Source organism: Lynx rufus, unplaced genomic scaffold (genome assembly GCF_022079265.1).
Source record: "Lynx rufus isolate CCGP_SWC_20201006 ecotype Redwood Valley unplaced genomic scaffold, mLynRuf1.p SCAF_3, whole genome shotgun sequence".
Lineage (NCBI taxonomy): Eukaryota > Metazoa > Chordata > Mammalia > Carnivora > Felidae > Lynx > Lynx rufus.
The window spans coordinates 55423703-55448033 of NW_025814845.1; the positions used below are offsets into that span (position 1 = coordinate 55423703).

The window sequence follows — 24331 nt, forward strand, 5'->3', positions numbered from 1 at the left end:
ATGTTAAAGGAGTTAAATCAGGGAAATAATAAACTTCCACTCATTCATTCATTCATTCATTCATTCATTCATTCATTCAATTACCCTGGACATAAAGGAAGAGCAGAAGATCAAATTAGACTAGTTAAAAGACTTTTGCAATAATCTTCCCTTTCAAAATCATGCAGGAAACCTGGTGAGGAATAAATAGATGTGGTAGATATTAAAAAGGTGCTTCTGACAAATCTTGTAACCAAGTAGATGTTGAGGGTGAGGCAGAAGGGAAGATTCAAATTAAATGAGCATCTTATAATGGATTAAGTATCATTTTAAATAATTAATTGAGAACATTTTATGCCCTGTCTACCTCAAAAAAAAAAAAAAAACCTCTTTAGACACACATCCTTGAATTAAAATGATAAAATAAATGGTTGATGTATGCATTCCCTACTCTGAATAATATTTTTTGTTCTCAATTACTCAACATCATTGTTGTGAAAGCCCCTTGCCTTCTCCTGCCTGTCAGGGAAAATTTCTTCTAGGCCAGCTCAGTTCTGGAGCATTTATTGTTCAGAACTAGAGTAAGGGACGAAGTGAGAAACTGAAAAACTCTGAGAACAGCTGAACAGATTAACTTGGGAAAGGGCAGAGAGGCGGCACAATGTAGTGAGAGCATGTAGCCAGAAGAAGCCAGACCACCTGGGTTTGTATCTTCTGATCTGGGCACATTACTTATTTTCCCCGGGGGCTTCACTTTCCCCGATCAGTTCAATGAATCATAGTGCTGACCTCACAGAATCATTCTGAGTATCCATGCACTAATACAGTGAACATTTAAAACAGCACCTGCTACCTGGTACAACTAATAGCTCCTTTATTATTAACACTGATAGAAAAGAAATGCACAGATATGGAAAGTAAAATGGAGAAGAAGAAAGGCTGGAACCACAGGACACAGCATTTGGGAGAGCTGGGGAAGAGTAAAGTCATTAGAGGCCCCATTTCATGAATATGAGACAAAAAGAACCGGAAGGAAAAGAGCAAGACAATTTTAAGAAGGTTTCTAGTTGTCATGAATGGACTCCTATCCTTTGTAGATTCAGAGATTTCAGTAAAAATGTTTTGAACTTATGTTTTGTTGGTATGTTTGCTATTTCTCAGATCGCAGCCTCAATGAGAGGCAATCTTTAAGGCAGAAAGCACAATAATTGGTGTTCTATGAATGACATTTGAATGTGATAAATGTGTTCAATTGTTACCTCCGCCACAGGGCTTGGAACACTGAGACCAGCTCTTCAAAGCCCACTCAAAAGTATCTAATTCTTCCTGGATGACATTGTTGCTGCTGATTGTAGGTGCAGAATCTTCATGAATGACGTATTTATATGTCAGGCTGGAGTGGGTGTCGTTCTCCTGAGGTATGATCTAATATACACATGGAACAGATAGGTAAGTTAAGTCACCTGAAGAGGTTTTACATTTTGAATAAAAATTACAAATATTTTAGAATAGTGCTCTTATTAAAACTGGAAGACTTTCAAGCAGTTTCTAAAAATATAATGTTTCTATCACCTAAAGTGCAAGTATGCCTGTTTAAGAAAAAAAATGCAAATATAAAAGACTGGGACCATAAAAAGTATAAAAAATATACTTAGGTATAAGATTTACATAATAAAAACATAACTTCACAATATGATTCACCATAGATTTCTTTAATATATACATTAAGTTATAGATCTCCTTTTGCATTTGAAAATTATTCTTTAAAGTAACTCTTTTGTCATGATGGTAAATATAATGTTCCCTCCAGAAAATGTACCCATTATGGAAAAATCTAAAGAAAATAAAAATTATCCATGATTCTACCAAACCAGAGAAAACCAAAGTAACTTCTGTTATTTTGCAATATGCCCTCAAGATATTTGCATATTGCGTGTGTGTGTGTGTGTGTGTGTGTGTGTGTGCGCCCATGCATGCTTTTCTGGTTTTGCTTATTTCACTTAATGCATCAAGATAGTAAATATTCTTTGAAAACATACCTTTAAATGTCAGCAAAGTGTTTAATTCTAAAGGTAGTGTGCATTATTTAACCATTCACTTGTTAATATATACTTGTATTGATTAGAATTTGTCCCCATCTTTGTGGTGATTTCTGATTTTCCTAGTGAGCTGAAGGGTATAAGCATTTTGCTGTTGTTGTTGTTGTTCTTATAATAGACTGGGGAATGGCCCTTCAAAATAGTTAGAACAATTATTACTTTCATGATGAGAGTATATGAATGTACCCATTCAGATGACATAGTATATAATTGTCATCTTTGTTCATCGATTGGCAAAAGATTGTTATTTTAATTGTTATTTATTTGATAAATACTAATGTTTAACTTTCTTGGTTTATTAGTCACTTGTGTTTTGTCTGCTATACGCTACATGTTCATGTCTTCTTTTTTATTGGTATACATATCTTTTTCTAAATAATTCATGCAATAAGGACATTAATCCTTTTGTAATAAGCATTGCAAATATATTCTGTTTTTTCAGTTTGTTCTTTAATTTTGTTTGGGGCAATGTAACTCTTTTTAAAAAAATAAGTTTTTATTGACTTGCACATACTAGCTTTTATACGATTACATCAGTTATACAAAGAGAAAAACATGCAATTCACTAGTATTTTAAACTAAACTTTTGGAAATAGCTTTTGCTTGAGAAATTGGGTAATACTAAATCCAACTAGAATGAAGGATTTGGTTATCTGGCTTCTGTTTTATTTTTCTCCCTTAGTCTTTATTTTTAAAACAACATTACAAACCAAGCATTGACCCTTACACTGTAGCCAGATGCCTACTGCCTTCAGCCCCAGACAGCTCGCTGCCATGCTCCAGGGCTCCCAACCTGGGGTCCAGCCCTTTAGAGAGGAAAAGAAAGGCTGAGGTGATAGAGATTGCCATACCCCACTGTCCTAACTACCGATCTCATATCTGATATGAGATCTGTAGCTCACATCTTACATCTCTAGCTCACATTGTTCCCTGCCGTCACCCAGATATCAGTGGACAAAGCCTTGAGGTAGGTTATCCTGGCAGTTAACAGCAGTTAACCATGAGGCCTGTGCCACTGGAAAAGAATGCAGTGTAATTATATGAATGGAATAGAGCTTCTGATCTCCAATCATTCGAATTTAATAAAATTTTGATTAGTTATATTTTTGCTATGAAATTATATAACGTATGGAGCAGAAAGACAGAAATAAACCCCCATAAATTTGAACAATTAATTTTTGACACAGATGAAAAGAAAACTTAATGGAAAAAAGAGGATTTTTTTCAACAAATGGTACTGGAACAAGCCATTGTGGTGGCTTTAAAAATGTGTCCACAAATCCTTTGATCCTTTTTCTCTCAATGAGTGAAGTTTAATTCTTCTCCCTTTCAGTGTGGGCTGGATTCTGCGACTTGCTTCCAGCAAACAGACAACAGGAGAAGTGATGGGATGTCACTTCCAAGATTAGGTTAAAAAAGACTCTTCTGTCTTGGCTGTACTCTGTCACTTGGATCACTCATTCTAGTAGAAGCCAGCTGTCACGTGCTAAGGACACTTAAGGAGGCTATGAAGAGGCTCACGTAGTGAAGAACTCAGACCCACCAGCCACCACATGGAAACGCTTAGAGGAAATCTTCTGAGGCCTTCCAATAGCCCTGTGACAGAGCTAGGAAGCAGATGTCCCCAGTGGAGCCTTGGGGTGACTAGCCACAGCTAACAGCAACCTCATGAGATACCCTGAGCCACAACTAGCCATTTCAGCAGCCATTTTCAGCCAAATACATGGCCCACAGAAACTATGAGAGAATCAGTGTTGCTTTGTGCTTAGCTACTAAGTTTGGGGTAACTTGTTATGCAGCAATAGGTAGTGTAGACTGCCATATGCAAAAATAAGAACCTAACACATCACACAAAGTTTATATAAGAATCAACTCAAAATATAAAATATAAAACTATAAAACTTCTACCAAAAAAAGAAGAAAATACTTTAACATTGGATTAGGCAGGAAAAAAATGTATATAGAATACCAAAATCTTGATCTATAAAAGAAAAAATGGATAAATTAGACTTCAGGAAAGTTAAAATATTTTGCTCTCAAAGACACTATTAGGAGAACAAAAAGAAACTATACATTACGAGAAAATATTTGATAAATCATATATTTTATAAAGGACATATCAAGTATATGTAACAAACTCTTAAAACTCAACAACAACAACAACAAAAAACCTACTTCAACAATGGGCAAAGGATTTGGACAGACACTTCACCAAAGAGAAATAATTTTCAAAGAGTATAAAAACACCTTGGAATTGAGTAGAATGCTTTGGCTTTAAGTTAGTATAATATTTTCTATAGAGAATTCAATAAATATTTGCATACAGAATCCAACAGTATTTTTCAAATCAAGTAGATGTCTTCTGTTTTCATTCACGAGAGAGTAATAAGAGTTGTCTTGCTGATATTAAAAGCAATAAAACTGGGCAGGATATAGGAAGGAACTTTTTGGGGGCACTGTATAACACAGCAAAGGATAGTGATTCCAACAAGAAGAGAAACATGCCAGGTCCCAGCTTCCTGACAGGGCCAGGTTCTGGACCCTGGCGCAGGGAACAGGAGGCTAAGCCAAAATAGCAATCTCACTGAGATGAGGAGATGGAGGGTGGTGTTTGGAAATTGCAGGCAGGACACTAAAGAAGGGGCTACACAGAGGGGTGGCTCAGAAGCTGCATTAATCCTAGACTGAAGGCTGGTCTGTGCGTGCCCCAGCCAAGACACCATGCCGACTACTACTGAGAGGCTGCTGTGGGGCTGGGACTAAGTCAGGCAGGGACATAGGACATAGGGACATAGGAGTTCTTTTATAGCTAGATGAAGAGACCTCACTAACACTTCAGGTAATCAGTTAAGGTATCAAACAGGCCATGCCATTAAAATAAGGACAAAATTGAAACAGATCAGCCCTAACAAAGCAGAAACCAGGGTCCAAAGATCAGGAGAAAATGACAGCCCGAACAAAACCCAACAGCTTGTAAAGAAGGTAACATAGGGCCTCCTGGGTGGCTCAGTCAGTTAGGCATCCAACTCTTGATCTCGGCTCAGGTCGTGATCTCACAGGTCGTGAGTTAGAGCCCTGCATCGGACTCTGGGCTGACAGCATGGAGCTCGCTTGGAATTCTCTCTCCATCTCTATCTTCCCCTACCCCACTTGTGCTCTCTCTCCCTTTCTCCCTCTCTCTCTCTGTCTCTCTCTAAATAAATAACTAAACTTTCAAAAAAATGAGGCAACATAAACCAAACACCCTACAACTTACCATCTATAATGTCCTGTGTGCACTTAAAAATTTCTCATAAGCAGGAAAATGTGACACATACTCAAGAGAAAAAAGCAGCCCATAGAAGCAGACAACATGAAGACATGGGACTCAAAGAAAACATTAGACATAATGGGTGAAATATATGGAAATCTCAGCATAGGAATGGAAATGATTTTTTTTGGGAAAAAAAAAAGGACCAAGTGGAAATTCTAGAAAAGAACACCAACTGACATGAAAAATGTACTGGATGGGCTCAACAACAGATTGGAGACCACATAAGACACAGTGAACTTGAACACAGCTCAATAGCAATTATCAAATCTGAAGAACGGAGAAAAAAAAATGAGTACAGAAGGATGAACAAGGTCCAGGAACTTATGGAACAATCGTGTAAATGAGGCCTAGGAGAAGAGGAGTGAGAGATGGGGGAAAAACACACTTGTGGAATCAACCCAAATTTGGGAAAAAACAAACAAACAAACAAACAAACCCCCCAAAAACCATCAAACTTAGATCACCAAGATGCTTGGTGAAACCCAAGCCAGATACAGACAAAGAACATCACAAACTAAGCATATCACAGTCAAACAGCTAAACCAACAAAATGAAACAAAACAAAAGATAAGGAGAAAATCTTTAAAAGGCAGCCAGAGAAAATGGATACTTCACATACAGAGCAGCAATATGAATGAGGCTGACTTCTCATCATAGATGATGGATTGTAGAAGACAAGTGTCACGTAAATGAGCCAAAGATGGCTCCTGCGTGTTGGCCCCTACTTTTGTTTCTTCGGAATAGGCTCAGACCTTTTAGCTCAGAAGCCTGCTAGCACCAAACTCAAATTTTAACACACACAGTTCTTTTAAATATAGCCCAAACAAGCACATTTGTATCCATTTTAGGCCCTGTTACTTAGCATACCCCTATGAAACCGCACTCAACATTTGCTAACTATAAATAAGACTATGGCTACAAGGACCCCAAGCTGCTGCTGCTCTGTGGAGGACTCAGTACAGAGACTCCCCATTATGCTGCTGAGTGACATCGCCTAACCAGAAACACCCCCTCTCCAATCCCTTCTCTTCCAGGAGTTCCTTTGTGCATCTCTGCTGGATGGTGGCCCTGCACTCAAACCTGCTCAATGGTCAATAAAGCTTGTGCATGCTGCTTCCACCCTGTGGTCACGTCTACGTTCTTAGTGACCCCTCCAATTCCTCGAACTCCCTCTAACAGGGTAAAAATATCCCTTCTCTCTCTCTGCCCCTCCCCTGCTCATTCTTTCCTTCTCTCTCTCTCTCTCTCTGTCTTAAAAAGAAAAATAAATAAAAAATTAAAAAAAAAGAAATGGTAAATATGTGGGTAAATATAAAAATCTCTCTTCTCTTTTGTCTTTGCCACATAACTGATTACTAAAAATCAGCAATCATACTACATTATTGGGTTAAAATGTACATATAATAAAATATATGACCAAGTTGCACAGAGTAGGGACAGGCAGATAAATGGAATAATATAAAAACAAGCAACTAAATGTACAATGTTTAGGGTAAAAGTGTTTTCAGACCAAGTAATTATAAAACTAAAATGGACATAAATTAAACCCACTACATCATGAGTCTGTAATACCACATACCAAAACAATAACAGGATCGTGTAAAGGTCCATCTGTGTGAAGAGTTTCAATGTCATCTTCAATGTTATAATCCCATTCCACACCAAGATCAATGAAGGTCCGTGACTTGGCTTCCTCCCCTTTGCCATTCAGAATGTAGTGGCCTGTAGCCTGGTTCTTAATAGCTAAAGGAAGAAAAATGAGTAACCAGCATACATTTTATTTTATCATATTATAGTTTTGGTGATCCATAGCAAATCTATCCCCTTTTAAGCATCAAAGCAATCACAATGAGTGTTAGTTCTGGTATGATTCCCATTCCAGTCATTAGGCATTCAAAATCCTCAAAAAGCACTCCCTCGCTAATCAAAAACAATGGCAAAACGGTTAAATGGGAGATAGAAATGGGCAAATATTCCTAGTTGAAAACACTGTCAAAAAGGTTAATGGTTTCTAACTCACTCTTCCTATATATTTCCTTAGAAAGCTGGGAATATTTTGAGAATTATGGATATTTCTATAATAATGAACATAAATCATTTATGTTAGGACAGCATATAATAGAACACCTTCTTTACTGTGTATCTCTTTCAAGTTTGTAAAAATATTTATAGATATCCAACATAGTTGAACTAATTTTTAGGTAAATAAACAATTAGTTCTTATGTTTGTGAAATGCCAAGGCCACATCTCTACTTGTATGGCTAGAAAAAGCTGTTTATTAATGATAGAATTCTTAATGCATTACAGGTATACTATATATTATTTAAAAATGCTTTCTCTAATGGATAAAAAATAGCAAATGGGATTCTAAAGTTTGGAGGTATTTATCAGCACATAAAATAAAGGTTCATGTTACTACCATCTATTGAAAATGTGTAGAAAACATGAGCAATCTTAGTTAAATACATTTATTCCTCTTGAGCTTTCTAAAACAAGTCTGATGTTTCCAAGGAGAACAATCTGAATTCTAGGAGAAAAAATAAACAATTTGAATTATTGGAGAAAGAACTATGGTTGACTGCTAGACTATTAAGGAATCTAGCAGTGAATATAATTTAAATACTAAACAAAATTCTATGACACACCATAAAACAATTCATTTTTTTTTAAGCCACCCATCTGAAAAAAGAAAAAGCAATTTGAGAGGCAAATTTTCATGGGATTGACAGATGCAACCTGAGTTCAGAGAGCTTCCTAGTGCTTTAATAGATCAGGGAACAAGTGGAAGTTAGGTTTACATTGGTACATAGACCTTTGAAGATAATGCCATTTTTACACGATCCTCTCATAAAGGAGGAAAAGAATCTTCTTGTGGAAATTATAAACAGCCATGCAAATGGATCTCCATGTGCCAGTCAGAAACTGGACAAATAACTGGTATTAGGAAAATTTGCACTAGACTAGTAAAATTCACATGTGGTTGCTTTTCGGTAAAATAACTTAAAATGCAATAAAAGTAAGGAGAGGCATATAGTATGGCATCAACCAAAATATCAGAACAAATTTGTCAACCTATATATGGCAAATTTTTCTGATATTCTTCCTTAATTTAATGCATTTTATTAACATACTTATTTTTCTCCTCCCCTTATACAGAGAAAAAGTGCATAAAAACCTTGCTAAATACCTTTTTTTCCCCACATAAATAATGGACCAACCCAGGTTTCACCAAAAATTAGAGCTCTGTTTTTGCATATTTCTTGTTTTAAAGAAAGAATAGTGGGGAGAAATGACCAACAAAAACCATATAGTAATGCATTTATATGTAATTCTAACTCTTGCATATCTATGTATACATACACATATACATATATATACACATGCATCTGCACACATATATATCTCTATATATATATGACTTCTTTGACATTTCTCTAAGGTCATGCTAAAGCAAAGCCAGCAGACAGGAACACTTACCAAGAATATGAGGAGAAGCCTCGTCTTCTTGGATTAACACATGTCTAGCACCAGGGGGTATATCAAACATCTTAAGGTACCCTTTGCATGTGTAGTAAATATCGGAGAAAGCAAAGAAGAAAACAAAAGCAACAACCATGGTTAGCCGAGCATGAAATTCTCACTGCTCCTGCACGCAGAAGAGGGCATCCATAAACTGACAGAAGCAGTTTCAGAAATTAACTTCAAAGCATTGGTAGTTTTTGTGACAACGGGCATGAAATTGGAGAAAACCTTTTTTTTTTTTTTTTTTGGAATGGTGGGGAGAAATTAATCTTGTTCCCAATCTATTAGTGATTTATCTGGTATTGGACTATGAATTGTGTCAACAACAATTCAGGTAAATACTACACTTTCCTGTGTACTTCTATGTGATTTTAGAGTTTGTTGTTATTGCAGTTAAGTTTGTTTGTTTGTTTGTTTATTTATATCTGAGTATAGTTGACATACAATGTTACATTAGTTTCAGGTGTACAACACAGAGATTTATCAAGTTTATATATTACACAATTTTAGTTTTAATTTTCTAAACCACCCTGTTGAAGAGGGGCCAATTTTTGGTGAACTTGGTGGGTAAACTTCTTGAGATATTTTATCTATGTATTATTTTATTTTTTAAATTTTTTTTATTAAAAAAAATTTTTTAACGTTTATTTTTGAGACAGAGAGAGACAGAGCATGAACGAGGGAGGGGCAGAGAGAGAGGGAGACACAGAATCGGAAGCAGGCTCCAGGCTCTGAGCCATCAGCCCAGAGCCCGACGCGGGGCTCGAACTCACAGACCGCGAGATCGTGACCTGAGCTGAAGTCGGATGCTTAACCAACTGAGCCGCCCAGGCGTCCCTAGTCTATGTATTATTTTAAAAGCCTAAGGGCAAGTGTAGATAGCTAAACTTCTAATTTATGAAGTATCTTCATATTTAAAGCCTACTTTATTCTAAAGAAATTACAGAAGAAAGGAGTATCTGGGTGGCTCGGTCGGTTGAGCATCCATCTTGGTTTCAGCTCAGGTCATGATCCCAGGATCTTGGGATTGAACCCCATGTCAGACTCTGCACTGACAGCACAGAACATGCTTAGAATTCTCTCTCTCTCCCTCTGCCCCTTTCCCCAACTCATACACTCTCTCTCTCTAAAATAATTATAAAAACCTACTCACCTAATCAATGAGTAGCTTTCATTTTTCTTGTAATCAGTCATTAATTTTAAAGCCTTAAGTTTTATCATGGGACAGTTTTAAAATACATTTTTTAGATTTGACCAAACCATTTGGTTGGAAAATGTCTGTAAGTTATGTCATACATTGCCTTTACATGGACCTTAAACTCAATTTTCTACTCCAGAAATCATGAAATCAATAGGCTGAATGGATTGCCTTGAGTTATAAAATCATACATCAATCCTATTATTGTCAATGTCATATAAAACAAATCTTAGTATTATCACATGTCCTAAAAATTATCTTAAGATGACTTAGAATTAAGATCTTAACTATAAATCAACAATAGGACAAATAGAAATCAAGATGTTGCATCTCATTTGCATCAAACAAATGAATATATGGAGATTATGCAACTAACACCTTATATTATGAAACATCCAATTTATATACTGCAGGATGAGTGACAGAAATTCAGTTATAAATTGTGTATTTATACAATCACATATCATCAGGAAGAAATACGCTTGTCATTTCTATATGGACAATAAATATCTACCTATGGATAGCTTTCCCCAACTTTTTCACAATATTGGTTACTGTCTTAACTCAATGGCATAGTCATTTTGGGGTTATGGTTTTCAGTACCTGAGCCTGGGTACATTCCAGTCTGTGAACTGTGCTGGGTTTGTCTGAGTATGCAATGGCCAGAAGTAACGTGCTTAAGATGCTAAGGACAGCAAAACAGCTTGATGCCACTTATGGATGCCCATCTTTCTGCAGTTTGCTACAACTTACCCAGCACATTTTTAGCTTCCCTTGTTTCAGCAAGAGAAATATTACGAGCTCCTTTGGGTAAAGTGAAGGCGCCTCTTGTCTTCCCTTAAATAGAATGTTTTTAATTAGTAAAGGTTTCACGTTGACTCAACGTCTTGCTGTTTCACTGACCGTACTAGAAGCTATATAGTAATTTTATGTGTTGAAGTCAAAATGCATTTATAATAGTTAGCTAATGCCAATAAACAGTTAGTAGTCAATGAAAGTAAGACTACATGTGAATAAGAAATGATAAAGGTGATTTGAAGTTGAATACTTGCAGATTTCATTTTCCAGCAACTTGAATTCTGTATGGCACCTCTTGCTTAAATGTTTCCCTGTTGGAAAACGTTAATTAGTCTACTGAGTGACTATGACAACATTAGTGCAAAGAAATGGATGTTAGTTTATCTTTGAACAGTTTGAATCAGTATGACTGATGAAATCTTTTCTTCACCTCTTCTGACCTTGGTTCAGAAGGTGGTAGGTTTAGCGTAATTTTTGAGGTATCTAAAAAAACATATCACTGCCTCCTACTACACATAATATACAGAATGGATGATTAATGGCAAAAACTTTTTCTTTACATTAGTTCACTCTGGAAATAAAAGAATATGAATGATTTTACACCAAAAAGAATAATGTAACTGCAATAGAGAAAGCAAAATTACTTCACAATAAGATGAAAAAAATTACATGTTATTCCACCAAAACCACAATAAATGCTATAGTTTTAATTGTTTCCCTTGTTAAAATAATGTAATCAGCCAGATATGGCAATATTTGTTTTTTAACCATTTAACCATTAAATTGTCATACCACACAGGAATATCAAAAACATCAGTAATGATGTTACTGATGTCACTTTGGAATACAGTTCACCTAACTCTGCCCGCCCGAAATATATCAAAGATCATAACTGATATGTGTGCACTTGCCTTATGCTGCATAGTTGAGGTATAATGAGACTACAAAGAACTAAGAGAATTATTCCATTTGGATGAAGACTACTTTTCTAATACTTTCTTTACTTCTAAAAGGGAAAATGACTGCCATGACAATGTGCTCAGAGTAAACCAAATTTCTTATCTTTATTTTTGCTTTGTTTTATTTTGTTTTTATCATTCTGTTAGAGACTCTACCAACTGTAGAGGGATGATGTAAGAGAAGCTTCTCAAGGAAGCACTACATCAAATTTATCTTTAAATGCTGAATTCTCAGAAACATTTTCCCATAAATGCTTACTGAATAACTGAATAATATTTATTAGCAACTAAAAAGTTGGTCAGTAATAAATGTTTGTATCCAGATCTTTTATGAAAATTCCAATGAATAATTATAAAACCACTCATAATTTTGCATATTATTTGTGCTTTTTTTTTCCATCTACTGAAATTTTACTGTATGCCTAAGCCCAGATCACTGACTTTGTAATAAACATTAAAGTTTATTTATTTTTGAGAGAGAGATTGGGAGGGGCAGAGAGAGAGAGAGAGAGGGAGACACAGAATCTGAAGCAGGCTCCAGGTTTTGAGCTGTCAGCACAGAGCCCGAAACTCAAAAACTGCAAGATCATGACCTAAGCCAAAGTCAGATGCTTAACTGACTGAGCCACCCAGGCACCCTTGTAATATAAAACATTTAGAATTATGTGAAATATGGACTCTAGATTCCTAGATTTATAAATGGGATAAATTTTTTCACCTTTAAAATAAAAGCAGCAAAACTAATGAATATTTTAAAAGTTGTATTTAGAATTGTGTGTGTGTTTTTTTTAACTTCCGATCAACAATTTATGTGAACAAAAAATTCAAAATAAGCATCAATTCTAGGGGTGCCTGGGTGGCTCAGTCAGTTGAGTGTCCAACTCATGATTTCAGCTCAAGTCATGATCCCAGGTTCATGGGGTAGAACCTTGTATTGGGCCCCACATTGGGCTCCAAGCTGAGAGTGGAGCCTGCTTAAGATTTTCTCTCTCTCCCTCTCTGTCTACCTCTGCCCCTCTCCCCCACTTACGCTCTCTCTCTCAAAAAAAAATCAATTCTAACAATTAGGTCTTATAAAAAACATAAAACAAAACAAAACACATATTTTAGCTAACTACTATATTTGATATTGATTTTATTTCTTCGTTATCTAAACTTAGTAGCCCATTTTTCATCATGGATGCTACGGAGTATGAATTTAATCCCAAGTGTTTGTTTTTCTTTTCTTTTCTTTTTTTTTTTTTTTTTAGTTCCTTGAAACTTAATCTGAATAAAACTAAACCAGCAGTGAATGTTTTGTTATATTTATAGGGAAATGCTACATTCCTTAAAGAAATCTCAAAAAGTACAAATCCTAGAGAAGGATAGTAAATTCATGAGAGACCTCATCTTACCAAGTTTCCTGGGGGTTCTGGTAAAGGTCCCCTTTACGGTTCGACAATGAGAATTATCTCCTCCACAGACACCACACTTATCCTCAACCTTGTTAGAACCGATTTCTTTATCACAGCCCACTTTCTGGAAAGAGAAGATGTTAAGCATGGGTAGTTTTAATGTGCCAGCTAAAGGTGAGAATCCTAGACAATGATGAAGCATTTGTTTCACTGGGACTCCAGAGTGAGGCAGTCTGCACCAAGCCTTCACTCCAGCTCTCATTTCTAATGCCTCAATCTTTCGAAGAACTACTATGAAGTCAAATGACTTGTACTCTAGGTTAAATTCTACTCTAGGATCAATTCCCCCAGTCTAATGAAATATTTACCCCATTATACATAGTCATGACCATCAAACATTTACGAAGCACAGATATAGTAGCTGATGCTGAACAGACCAAAAGTAAAGATGGCGTTTATTCCCCTTGTTGCTTTCTTATTTGGAAAGATGAATAGCAAAACAGTGAGCTGTGCATTAGCATAAGCTTTACAAGCTGTTTAGGGATGTGAAACAAAACTTTATGAAGTGCTGGAGATTTTTATAGGACCCTCTGGAAGGCATTTCAAGAATGCAGAAGGATTAAAATAGAGTCATGGAAGTTGCTCATGGAAAGTGGGTTCAAAGAGCAATACTTAAGCCATATTTAAACCAATGAGGGGTGCCTGGGTGGCTCAGCTGGTTGAGTGTCCGACTTCGGCTCAGCTCATGACCTCATGACTTGTGAGTTCGAGCCCTGCTTCGGGCTCTGTGCTGACAGCTCAGAGCCTGGAGCCTGCTTCGGATTCTGTATCCCTCTCGCTCTGCCCCTCCCTTGCTCATGCTCTGTCTCTCTGTCTGTCTCTCTCTCTCTCAAGAAATAAAAACAAAAAAACAAAAACAAAAAACAAAAACAAAAAACAACAACAACAAAAAACAATGGAAGGTTAGTGCTATAGGATAGGGGAAGAAGAGCGTGCAAAGCACAGGCTATGAAAGGCCTCGAATATCAGGCAGAGTTTACTTTTTCACATGAATTGAACAGGGAGCCACTGAAGGTTCTGAACCGGAGCAGGATCCTTCAGTGCAGGATTATGTTATATGATATGCCACTGCGATCATAAATTTGGAAGGAAAATGGGCAGAGAAAATGATGACCACACGTTTGATGTACCAGATAATGTGGGAAGTGAGAGATGGATAAAACTCAGATTCTACTTTTGGGGGAAATTTTATTTCAAATGTAAAGCATCTGCATACTTGAGATTCATAAATATATCAGCATAACTGAAGTGAAAAAGAGACAGACAGGAGTAACATGTTAAGAAGGATGATTTCATATCAATTCAACTTGTGAACATGAACAAAAAAGTCAAGTGCATTTTTTTTTTAAGAGTCCAAATAGGGCAAAAACCATTTTTACATCTTCACCACTTTTGTTCTGATGTGGAATTCAGTGTTTAAACTTAGAATCAATTGGAAAGGGAGAGAAAGAATTTCCATTATTTTTTAAATAAAAGATAAAATACACTTAGCATTGTATTTTTGAAAAAGGCTCTGTATCATAAAAGTAGATGCCTACCAGTGAAATACTCAAAGCAAAGGCATCATTCATTCCCAAGTTGCTGTATTCCCAACCTAGATACATCAGAATAACTTAGAAAAGGCATCTGGCTGGAAATTAGGAAAAATACGTTTAAATCTTGATGCTGCCAATGGCCAAATTTTGGTTTGAAAAGTGAAATTTCTCTCACATTTAGTTTAGGCCTCCTCAACTAGTCCTAGAGTCTCATTTTAATGTGATTTTACAGATAAGAAAGGGTTAAAACCTTTTGAAAGCATGCAGATGAAAGACCATAAAAGTAGAATTTCACGAAAAAATATGAAGCTTCCGGGGAAGCAACTGTAACTCACCACACACTCTCCTCGAACACATATGCTGTATGGGTCTTTGTAAGAACAGTGTGTTCCATCGTGAACCAGCTGCTTCATGTACACGACATCTCCAGTCTCTCTGGATTGACAGTAAAGGTGGCATCTTTTCTTGGCTACGTGAGATGGAAGATTAAATCAGCTATTTATATAAAACGACATATTTGAACACTACAGTTACTTTATTTTTAAAATATGAAGTTCCAACATGGTTTCCTGAAAACAAAATATTGTATACATAAATAAAGAGTAGCAGAAAAGGATGCATATTTGGCATACAACGAATCTAAACTGTGAAACTTGTTTAAGTTTATTTTATTCACTTTGAGAGAGGGAGAGGGTGTGCACGTGCATGAGTGGGGGAGGTGCAAAGAGAGAGGGAGAGAGGGAATCCCAGGCAGGCTTTGCACTGTCAGCTCAGAGCCGAATGCAGGGATTGATCTCACAAACTGTGAGATCGTGACCTGAGCTGAAACCAAGAGTCTGATGCTCAACTGACTGAACCACCCAGGTGCCCCTAAACTGTGAAACTTTTGAGAGTGAACAGTGGTTGAAATAATAGTTACACAGCAACAACTGGGAGTGTCCCTGGCAAACCGGGTTGTACCAACAACCCTGGATTTTACCACAGCTCTTCAACAAACTTTAATTCAGAGGGAGGCAATTTACTTTTAGTGACACTTTGAGAACTAAAAGGGTTTCTCTTCTGTCTGACCCAATGCCCTGGTATGGTCAACATCTCCTATAGGATCTCATTAATTTTAATATAATTTATGTGACTCATTTCATCGAAATAAAAAAGAATGCATCTTCTTAATGCATTGCAACTCTGAATTCCTATGTGGATGCATCTTTCCCATAAAACAGCTTATAAACTGAACTTGGCAGTGTATTATATCACATGGTTATCATGTAACTATTTTTCTTTTATCCATCCAAATATGAAGTACGGCAAGATGTTCGTTCCCATTTCAACATTATTTAACCAAAAATTCATGGTAAGAAGTAAACAATTAAAAGGAAATTTAAAATCTTTTTTTAAGTTTATATATTTATTTTGAGAGAGAAAGAGAGAGAGAGAGAACAGAAGTGGGGAGGGGCAGAGAGAGAGAGGGAGAGAGAGAGTCCCAAGCAGGCTTCACGCTATCAGTGCAGAGCCCAATGAGGGGCTCGATCCCACCACGGTGAGATCATGACCTGAGTCGACATCAAGAGCCAGACATTTAACTGACTGAGCCACCCAGATACCATGAAAGGGAGTTTCTAAGTTCATTTTCTCATAACTAGTATACAGTACAAAAGTAAAAGGTTATAAATTGGCTTTTGTTCTTAAGTAATGATCTATTTCTTGGTGCTCACTCACTTGTAAAAGAACTGTATTCTTTTTCTAGTTATTCAGCAAGGAAAGATCACACTAGTCCAGAGAATTTCCTCGTAGAGGCACTTCAGTCAAAGGAGGAAACTCAACATGTCTCCTAGGGGTTGCTTTCCACTGGTCTCTTCAGTAGCCATGGTGGGAATGCTCTTGGCCAGGAACTAGCTCGCAATTCTCACCTCTCTAGAGAAAGCCTTCCTCTTCAAAACCCAGCAGGACTTACCCCTATAAACACCAAGTTTTCTAAGTTACCAACCAGGTGCCAGGAGTCCAAGGGATTGGTGTGGACAAGGCTTAACCTCTGAAGTTCCCATCCACACAGTGGGAAAGAGAGAGAAGGTCCACTCCACTCACAGTCAGGATGTTCGTAGGGCAGCCAGTGGTGCTTGGTGTTGTGGTATTCAAAGTGGGAGTTCCGCTGTTGGCACTGCTGTCCTCTGAAGTCCTCGAAGTGCTTCTGGCACTCTTCTGTATTACAAAGCTGGTACTCGAAGTTAACACCAGGACAGTCCTGACCGCCATTGATGGGCCTACAGAAAAAAGACAGTACTGGAAAATGCCCTTTGGCTCTGCTCCAGCAGTGGAAGCTCGCAGACTCAGTGCCTGAAGGCAGGAGGCCAGAGTTTCGGAGCTGTAGGTGCAAAGTGAATGAACTCCTACTTCCTGATTTCAGTCCCTTTCTGAAAACGCCATCCTCTCCCAGTACATGCGTGTGTCAGGTACAGGGAGGGAAGATGGGGACCAAAAACTTGACTTAAATCAGCTTTTCAAACAGTCTGTTTTGGATGTATGTGTATGGTGAAAGTATATAAAGAAATATAAAAACATATGTATCTATGGTCTGAGGGAAATAGATTTTCTGCCATGCATAAAACACATATATATAACCCAAAGAAATCTGATCACAGCTGTAGGCCTTCGTTTTCTCATATGGCAAATGCAAAAAATAATCCCATCTTTCTTAGGGGAAAATGGAGAGGACTGAATAAGTCCACATATTTAATATACTTAGAAAGAAGCGTGGCTCGCGGTGAACCTTAGCTGTTCTTACAATTTTTATTGTTTTGGTGACTTCCACTAATACTTCTGCCATCCCTTCTGTGAAGACAGGTGTGCCACATTTGATCTTCTTTATAAAATGGTAAACCCTAGACCAGAAAGAATGTTCTAAGGATCTGCTGAGCATGCAGGAAGGAAGGATCCAATATAGTTAGTTTGAGGGAGCGAATGGATAGCTGTTTCCCCAACAGTTCCTTGGTGTTCCTTCAAGGTCTTTCTGTTGCCCTGTTCAGATGTGTTGCTCTCCTAATCCCAGAGTGTGGGAGCCCCTGTCTGGAACTACTCCCCACGCTGACATGCTTCCTGCGGACAGCCTCAGTGCCCAGGCTCTCTCTGCCTCGCTCCTGAAGATTTCTAAAGAGCAACTGCTTCAAAAACCTCTAATCTTCACTCTAGCCTTTCATCTTCACTATTGACTACTCTTCACAAGATTGATGAATGGAGATTTGCCCAAAACAGACACTTAAACCCTTGGTTTTCATGTTGTGTACTTCACATGTATTTCATGAAAGAAAATATTAACAACACAATATGGAAGCATTTTCTGGTCTAGCCAAAAACAACTCGAAATTACAGCAGTTATACTCACGTGGGATTGTTACACTGGCGTGTTCTGAAACGGACCCCAGTTCCGCACGTCCGGGAACAGGAACCAAATTTGGTCCATGATCCCCAATTGCCATCTTGTTTTTGTTGATTGGCATTCTTCCACATGCAATGACCCTTATAGCACCACTTGGGAAAATGACAAAAGGCAATTATGAAAATCACGCATATGCTAAAGCTGAAGTTGTTATACAAGGGCCACCAGTTAAAGGCCTTCACTTCTTCCCCCGCCCACCAGGTAAAAATGCATTTAAAAATGAACCCAGTGCAATTATATCAATAAGGTGCCCTATACAGGATAATTTAGGCTTGCATTTTTAAGTATAAAATGAAAAAATAACATTTACTCAGACAAGTTTTTAAATGATACATTTACAATGAGCATCAAACATAACCAGTAAGAATGATCTGAGGACCCAACTTGCATAGTGGGTACTATTCTACCCTTCATTCTTCGTTAGCTGTAATTTTAGGCTTTTTAAGGGTCATATGCACCTCTTTACAATAATAACAGAAAAGTATATGCCTTAACTTTGGAATTAAATAACATAACATATCTAAAGCATATATAGTATTCAAAACACTTAAATATGTTTCAAACTTTTCATTCACATTGATTCTGAGAGATAGGTCATTTATTTTATCTTTACGTTTTAGATGAGGACTATCGCGGCCCAGAAAGGATCATGAGGAGGATAAGAACATCTGACCAAGAAATAATTAAGTGGGAACCACTGAACCTTGATACTATAGAGGTACCTCGCTTATAGTACCCAGCACATAGCAGGTGTTCAACCGGTATTCTTTTCCTTTCAACATTTTGACTTGCTTTTTTATCCTATATACAATGAAAATGTCTCTTAAAACTCAAATTTGGTTAAGTTTAAATATAACACAAATATATTTAGAGAAGTTGGATGTTCAGAGTTGATGTACAGGATATATTTTTCATAAAGCAAAAATGAATTAATTCATTATTGCTCTTGTTTTTTTAGTCAAAAGTCTGTAACACTGAATTTTTCCAAACATAATGTGTTTAGCATGGTACCTAACAAAGGTTAAACACCAATAATGGCAGATATTATTATTATTATTATTATTATTATTGTGATTCTCATAGCAAATATAGTTCATACATATTTGGACTACAGCTTAAAGGGCTTTAAAAGAACTCAAAGCTATGTAAATCTTCCTTGCCATCTTTTGGTCCTGTCTACAATATCTTATTTCCAAACTAGTCAAGGCTCTTCAGTTTGAGTTCTTAACATGCCTTTGTTTTGGGTTTGGTGATCTTTCCCCTTATGAGTAGCGTAGCTTGGCCCCTGGCCAGTTTCTGAGCATTCGATCTTGACTACACAATGTGAGATTTAAAACCTCTGGGCATCTTTCCCCAAGGAACAAGGCCAAATCTTCTGTATAAATTCACATGACTTTATTTCTGGACAACTTTCACAAGGAGTGAGACGCCAGCAAGTAAATCAAATCCCATTAGCAGGGGCACAGATATTCTGCTGAGCTGCTGTTTCCTATTCTATCAGCAGTGACTGGAGAGCGGTCTCAAAGATGTCTGATTCTATTCCTTGAAATTCGTAAATGTTACCTTATTTGGTAAATGGTCTTTGCAGATGTGATTTGGTTAAGGATTCTGAGATGGAGAGATTATCCTGGATTATCCAGGTGGGCCCTAAATGCTAGCACAGTACATGTACCCTTATAAGACAGGGGCAGAGGGAAATTTGCACACAGAAGAGAAGGAGATGATGTGGCCATGGAAGCAGAGATTGAAATGCTGCAGCCACAAGTCAAGGAATGCAGGCGGCCACCAGAAGCGGGAAGATGTGAGAACAGATCCTCCCCTAGAGCCTCTGGAGAGAGTACGGTCCTGTCCACACATTGATTTTTGCCCAATGAAATAGATTTTGGACTTCTGGCTTCTAGAACTATTAGAAAATAACATTTCTGTTGTTTTTAGCACCCAAGTTTGGGGTAATTTGTTATAACAGCCCTAGGAAACAATGTTTGTACATGATCGTAATGAAACCCCATACACCATGTCTTGCACACAAAGGACTACAGCCATGGTCATAATTTTCTAGGTTTCTAAAGATGATTATTGTGAAACATATCTTAAATCTTTATTGCATAAATAGATACACTCACTTTTCCAGCAGCACATTCAGTCCCATCAAGTGGGGGTCCTTTTTTTGTCTTACAAAAGTAGGGATTGTCAGGATGGCTACACCACAGCTGTTTGCATGGGTCAAATGTTCGGAACTGGAAGAGAGAGAATCAAGATCTCAGTGACCAACAGATGGCACGTCACACCAATGTATGTCCAACCATATCTTCTATACAGTTTCTTCATGTTTCTTGGATATTTTCATTTCAAATTAATAGTCATAGTTGTGGCATGTTAAGAAAAAAGTACTGCCTAAGAATTCCAAGGAAAGAATACTTTCATTCTGCTATTCTAAAATATTAATGACAAGCAATGATTTGTCTGGGATTCTCTGGTTCACTTTAACATTTCTGCATACTATTTTTTTATGGTTTTCAAATAGACAACACTGGAACTTTAAAGAATTTGTAAACATTATGACCATTTTAAATATAAAAACTTATTATGATCATTTTATAGCTCTCCTTAGCCCTGTAAGTATGAGCTAGTCAGGTATAAACAATAAAAATACCCATCATAATGATCTGGCTCAAAGCAGAAAATATTTGTAAGGCTTGCTATGTGAGATCAAGTTTTCTGAGTGTTACAAAATACCACAATATATTCATATAGTTTATAACGTACTTTCCACATATTTAATCCTGAAAACAATCCATGGCTGAGAATATGAGTTACAAGGTAAGGCTGTAGTTATGGTTATAAGTGAGAAAGTAACAGTCAGACCAGCATATTAGTATTCTTATTCCTGAGAATGTTTTTTTTTTATCTTCCTAAAACACGACATTACAATATCCAAATATTTGTCTGTGCTCTTTACTTATCTGATCTCTTTGTAACTGGAAACATCTTACCATTCTCTAGATTAAAAAAAAAAATCAAAACACCAGTTTATCTACATATTCATTGCTTATACCACTAATTACCCACACATAGCCTTATGGTCATAGTCTTTTTTTTTGTTGTTGTTTTTAAATTAGCACTCATTTTGGACCTGGGTTCTTGTTGTTGTTGTTCTAATTCCTATTACTTAAATGCAGAAATTGTACTTTTCCATAATATTGAGCCAAACTTTAGAATTCTCAGATCTAAAGCATTAATGTAAGTAGTAAGGGGCTGACAATGTGCACCTTACAGACAGACCAAATGGCTGTAGATATCTCCATATGGAAGATTTCAAACAGAAGATCAACTTCTTTTCAGTGCCATGAAATATTTATTTTTCTTTCTCTAACACATAAAGCTTGCTCCAACATATAAAAAGCCCTTCCTTTCTCCCCTCTCCCTCCTTTTTTTAATAAACTACTAAAACGCATTATAGAAATTTGGTGAAACATACCTCTAATCTGCATAGCTACATGGAACACTGGCTTTACTGAACTCCATTTACTATGTGCCTGCATTGTGCTAAGGACTTTAATTATACTATCAAATTTAATCCTGGTGCCAAATTCCACGAGATAAATACTATCGTTATCCACATTTTACACCTGAGGAAACTAAGTCAGAGAGAATGACTAAAGTTCTCAAAGTTATATATCTAGTGAGATCCAGATTCTGACAACCCATCTCATCTGAGTATGAAACACACGCTCGTTACCTTCACACTATTGCTCCTGACCTTCATACTATACCACATGACTGTCATGTGAGAGAGAATACACGAGCACAACTCTTCCATCTGGTCAGAGCGGTATGAAATTCTGGCCAACAAACTAATGAAAAGCAACCTATCAAAGGCTTAGAAGTCATTTCTGAAGGTCACAAAAACCAAGGGAGAAATAGAGCATAAAGTTTCATGGCCTGACAATCTTAGTTTCAATGCCTGGCTCCCCTATTGACCAGATGTGTGATTTAAGCAAATTGTTTAATCTCTCTCAAGTCTTGGCTTTTTCATCTGTAAAATAAAACTGGTTGGCCAGTTCCCAGGCTCCCATCTAGTCTGTCACAAGGATTAAATAATAATTCACAAGGATTAAATAATATGGTACTTAGCTTCAGCACGTAGTGACACAGCAAACACACAATCATTGATAGATAACCTTATACTTGCACCAGTGAGTCTGTGAAGCTCACCAAACAGGAGCCACGCAAATAGATTTCAAGATGTAAAATCTCAATGGACTTTGAGTAACATACCGCAGTGCACATTTTATAACCAACCCCAAAGTCAAAACGACATTGTTCATCCATAGAGTAATTGATTCCAGGAAGTTCTGGGAGTTTGGGCCAATCATGTTCAAAAGGGTCATCAAGGAGACAGTCATAGGAACTGTAGAAAGGAAAATATTTCAAGTAGTAAAGTGTTCATTTTTTTTTTTTATCACATCCTAATGAAAAAGTATTCTTAGGTTACATTCTCTAGAATTCCATCACATCATATAGCAAGATCACAAAGGCATACGTTTTAAGGTTTTGGGTTTAAGCTCCATTTAGAAAAAGACCCATCATCCTTATTCATCCCAGAAATAATAAGCCAGGCATGACTCAGGAAGACAGTAGAATTTTGACAGCCTTATACATGTCTCCAGCTGAGTCCCCACATGGTGTGGTGGTGCAGATCCTGGTACTGATGCTATATCAGCATCATAGTGACACATTATGCAGGCCTCACATGGCCATCCTCTCCCTGTCCTCAACTCAAGTTTGACTATAAGTCAAAGATGCTATAAGGAATTTACTAAACGGAAACCACAGTTAAAAATTCACTTAAATTCTATGCTTATGGTTTAAAATATTGTGATTACATTATGGCATCATTGTGCCAAAAGCTCTGAGTCATAAGAAAATGTTTATTATGAGCAACAGCTCTCATTCACTGGGAGTTTGGTTATGATCAAGGTCCTAAAAGTCAGCTTCATGTCTGTGTTATGCTGTGACGTAAATGCTCTCTCACGACATGCAGAAGAGGACATACTGGATGTATCTCTTCAGTTCTTGGCCACTGCACCGGGACCAGTGGTAACGATGAAATGCTGCTTGCACCAAGGGGGCCATGACACTCCCCATAGCAGTCTCATCACCACACCTGTTGCCTTGGCCGTCGTGCTCCATTCCCAGCCTAGAACAAAAGGGAGACCTCCCTGGTAAGAATCAGAGGGGCCATTGGTTTTGCTTGATTTCACTCTTGAAAATCACTTGAGGGAAATACACATTCTAGAAATTAACATGGGTTTTGTGGAAAAGTCAAAGAAACTGCAAAATAGAGAACCATCTGACAGAAATGTCTCTCTTATTCTATAGCTATGTAAAGCACAGGGGTATCTCTGCAAGCCAGAGCCACTTACTTAGTTTCAGTACATGACCTCTTCCCTGTTTTGAGCTCCTCACACTTGGCAAGGAATGAGAGTTGCAGGCTGGCATGTACTCGGCCCAAAGTGTGAACAATACTGAGAGAAGCAGGAAAGAAAAGACTTTTTTTTTTGCTTTATAGCTGTCAACAGTGACTTACACATGGCCAGTCTCATGGGCTACTACAAAAGCAGATGAAAAACCATCCTCATGATTCAGGGTACAACTTCTCACTGGATGACACATGCCGGTGACTGGAGCATATCCTGTAGAGAATAACAATTACTTTTATTTTCATTTTATGAGAAAACCCATTAAACACTACTACTGGACCTTCGCCTAGAAAAAAAAAAAAAAGGCTTTTCAGGAAACAGAGGCAGTATTATTTCACTGCTAGTGTTGTGCCACGTTCTCTTGGGAAAGCCACACACAGGTAACGGTCTCTAAAAAGATTCATTGGGTCTGCGTTTTCTCCTTTCCTAAGGGAAGGAACTGCCTGGAGTTACCATTCTGTTCCTCCCACCAACAAAGCCCTGTCTTTCTGTTTTAGTGAATGGTCCTTCCCATGATGGTACTGATGAAGGGAGCCAGAAATTCCATCAACGTTGAAAAG

General features: G+C 37.3%; 1 protein-coding gene across 1 annotated transcript in view; it reads right to left on the bottom strand.

Moving 5' to 3' along the window:
- Positions 1 to 24331, bottom strand: part of ADAMTS3 (ADAM metallopeptidase with thrombospondin type 1 motif 3) — a 262254-nt gene that overhangs the window by 13756 nt on the left and 224167 nt on the right. The window contains exons 8-18 of the mRNA XM_047092005.1: positions 23879 to 23984; positions 23345 to 23488; positions 22567 to 22699; positions 20412 to 20525; positions 18235 to 18380; positions 16941 to 17116; positions 15194 to 15327; positions 13264 to 13387; positions 8870 to 8950; positions 6971 to 7134; positions 1239 to 1404 (exon numbers count right to left, since the gene is read on the bottom strand). Coding sequence (XP_046947961.1) covers positions 1239 to 1404; positions 6971 to 7134; positions 8870 to 8950; positions 13264 to 13387; positions 15194 to 15327; positions 16941 to 17116; positions 18235 to 18380; positions 20412 to 20525; positions 22567 to 22699; positions 23345 to 23488; positions 23879 to 23984 — 1488 coding nt within the window. The remainder of the gene's footprint in view (positions 1 to 1238; positions 1405 to 6970; positions 7135 to 8869; positions 8951 to 13263; positions 13388 to 15193; positions 15328 to 16940; positions 17117 to 18234; positions 18381 to 20411; positions 20526 to 22566; positions 22700 to 23344; positions 23489 to 23878; positions 23985 to 24331) is intronic.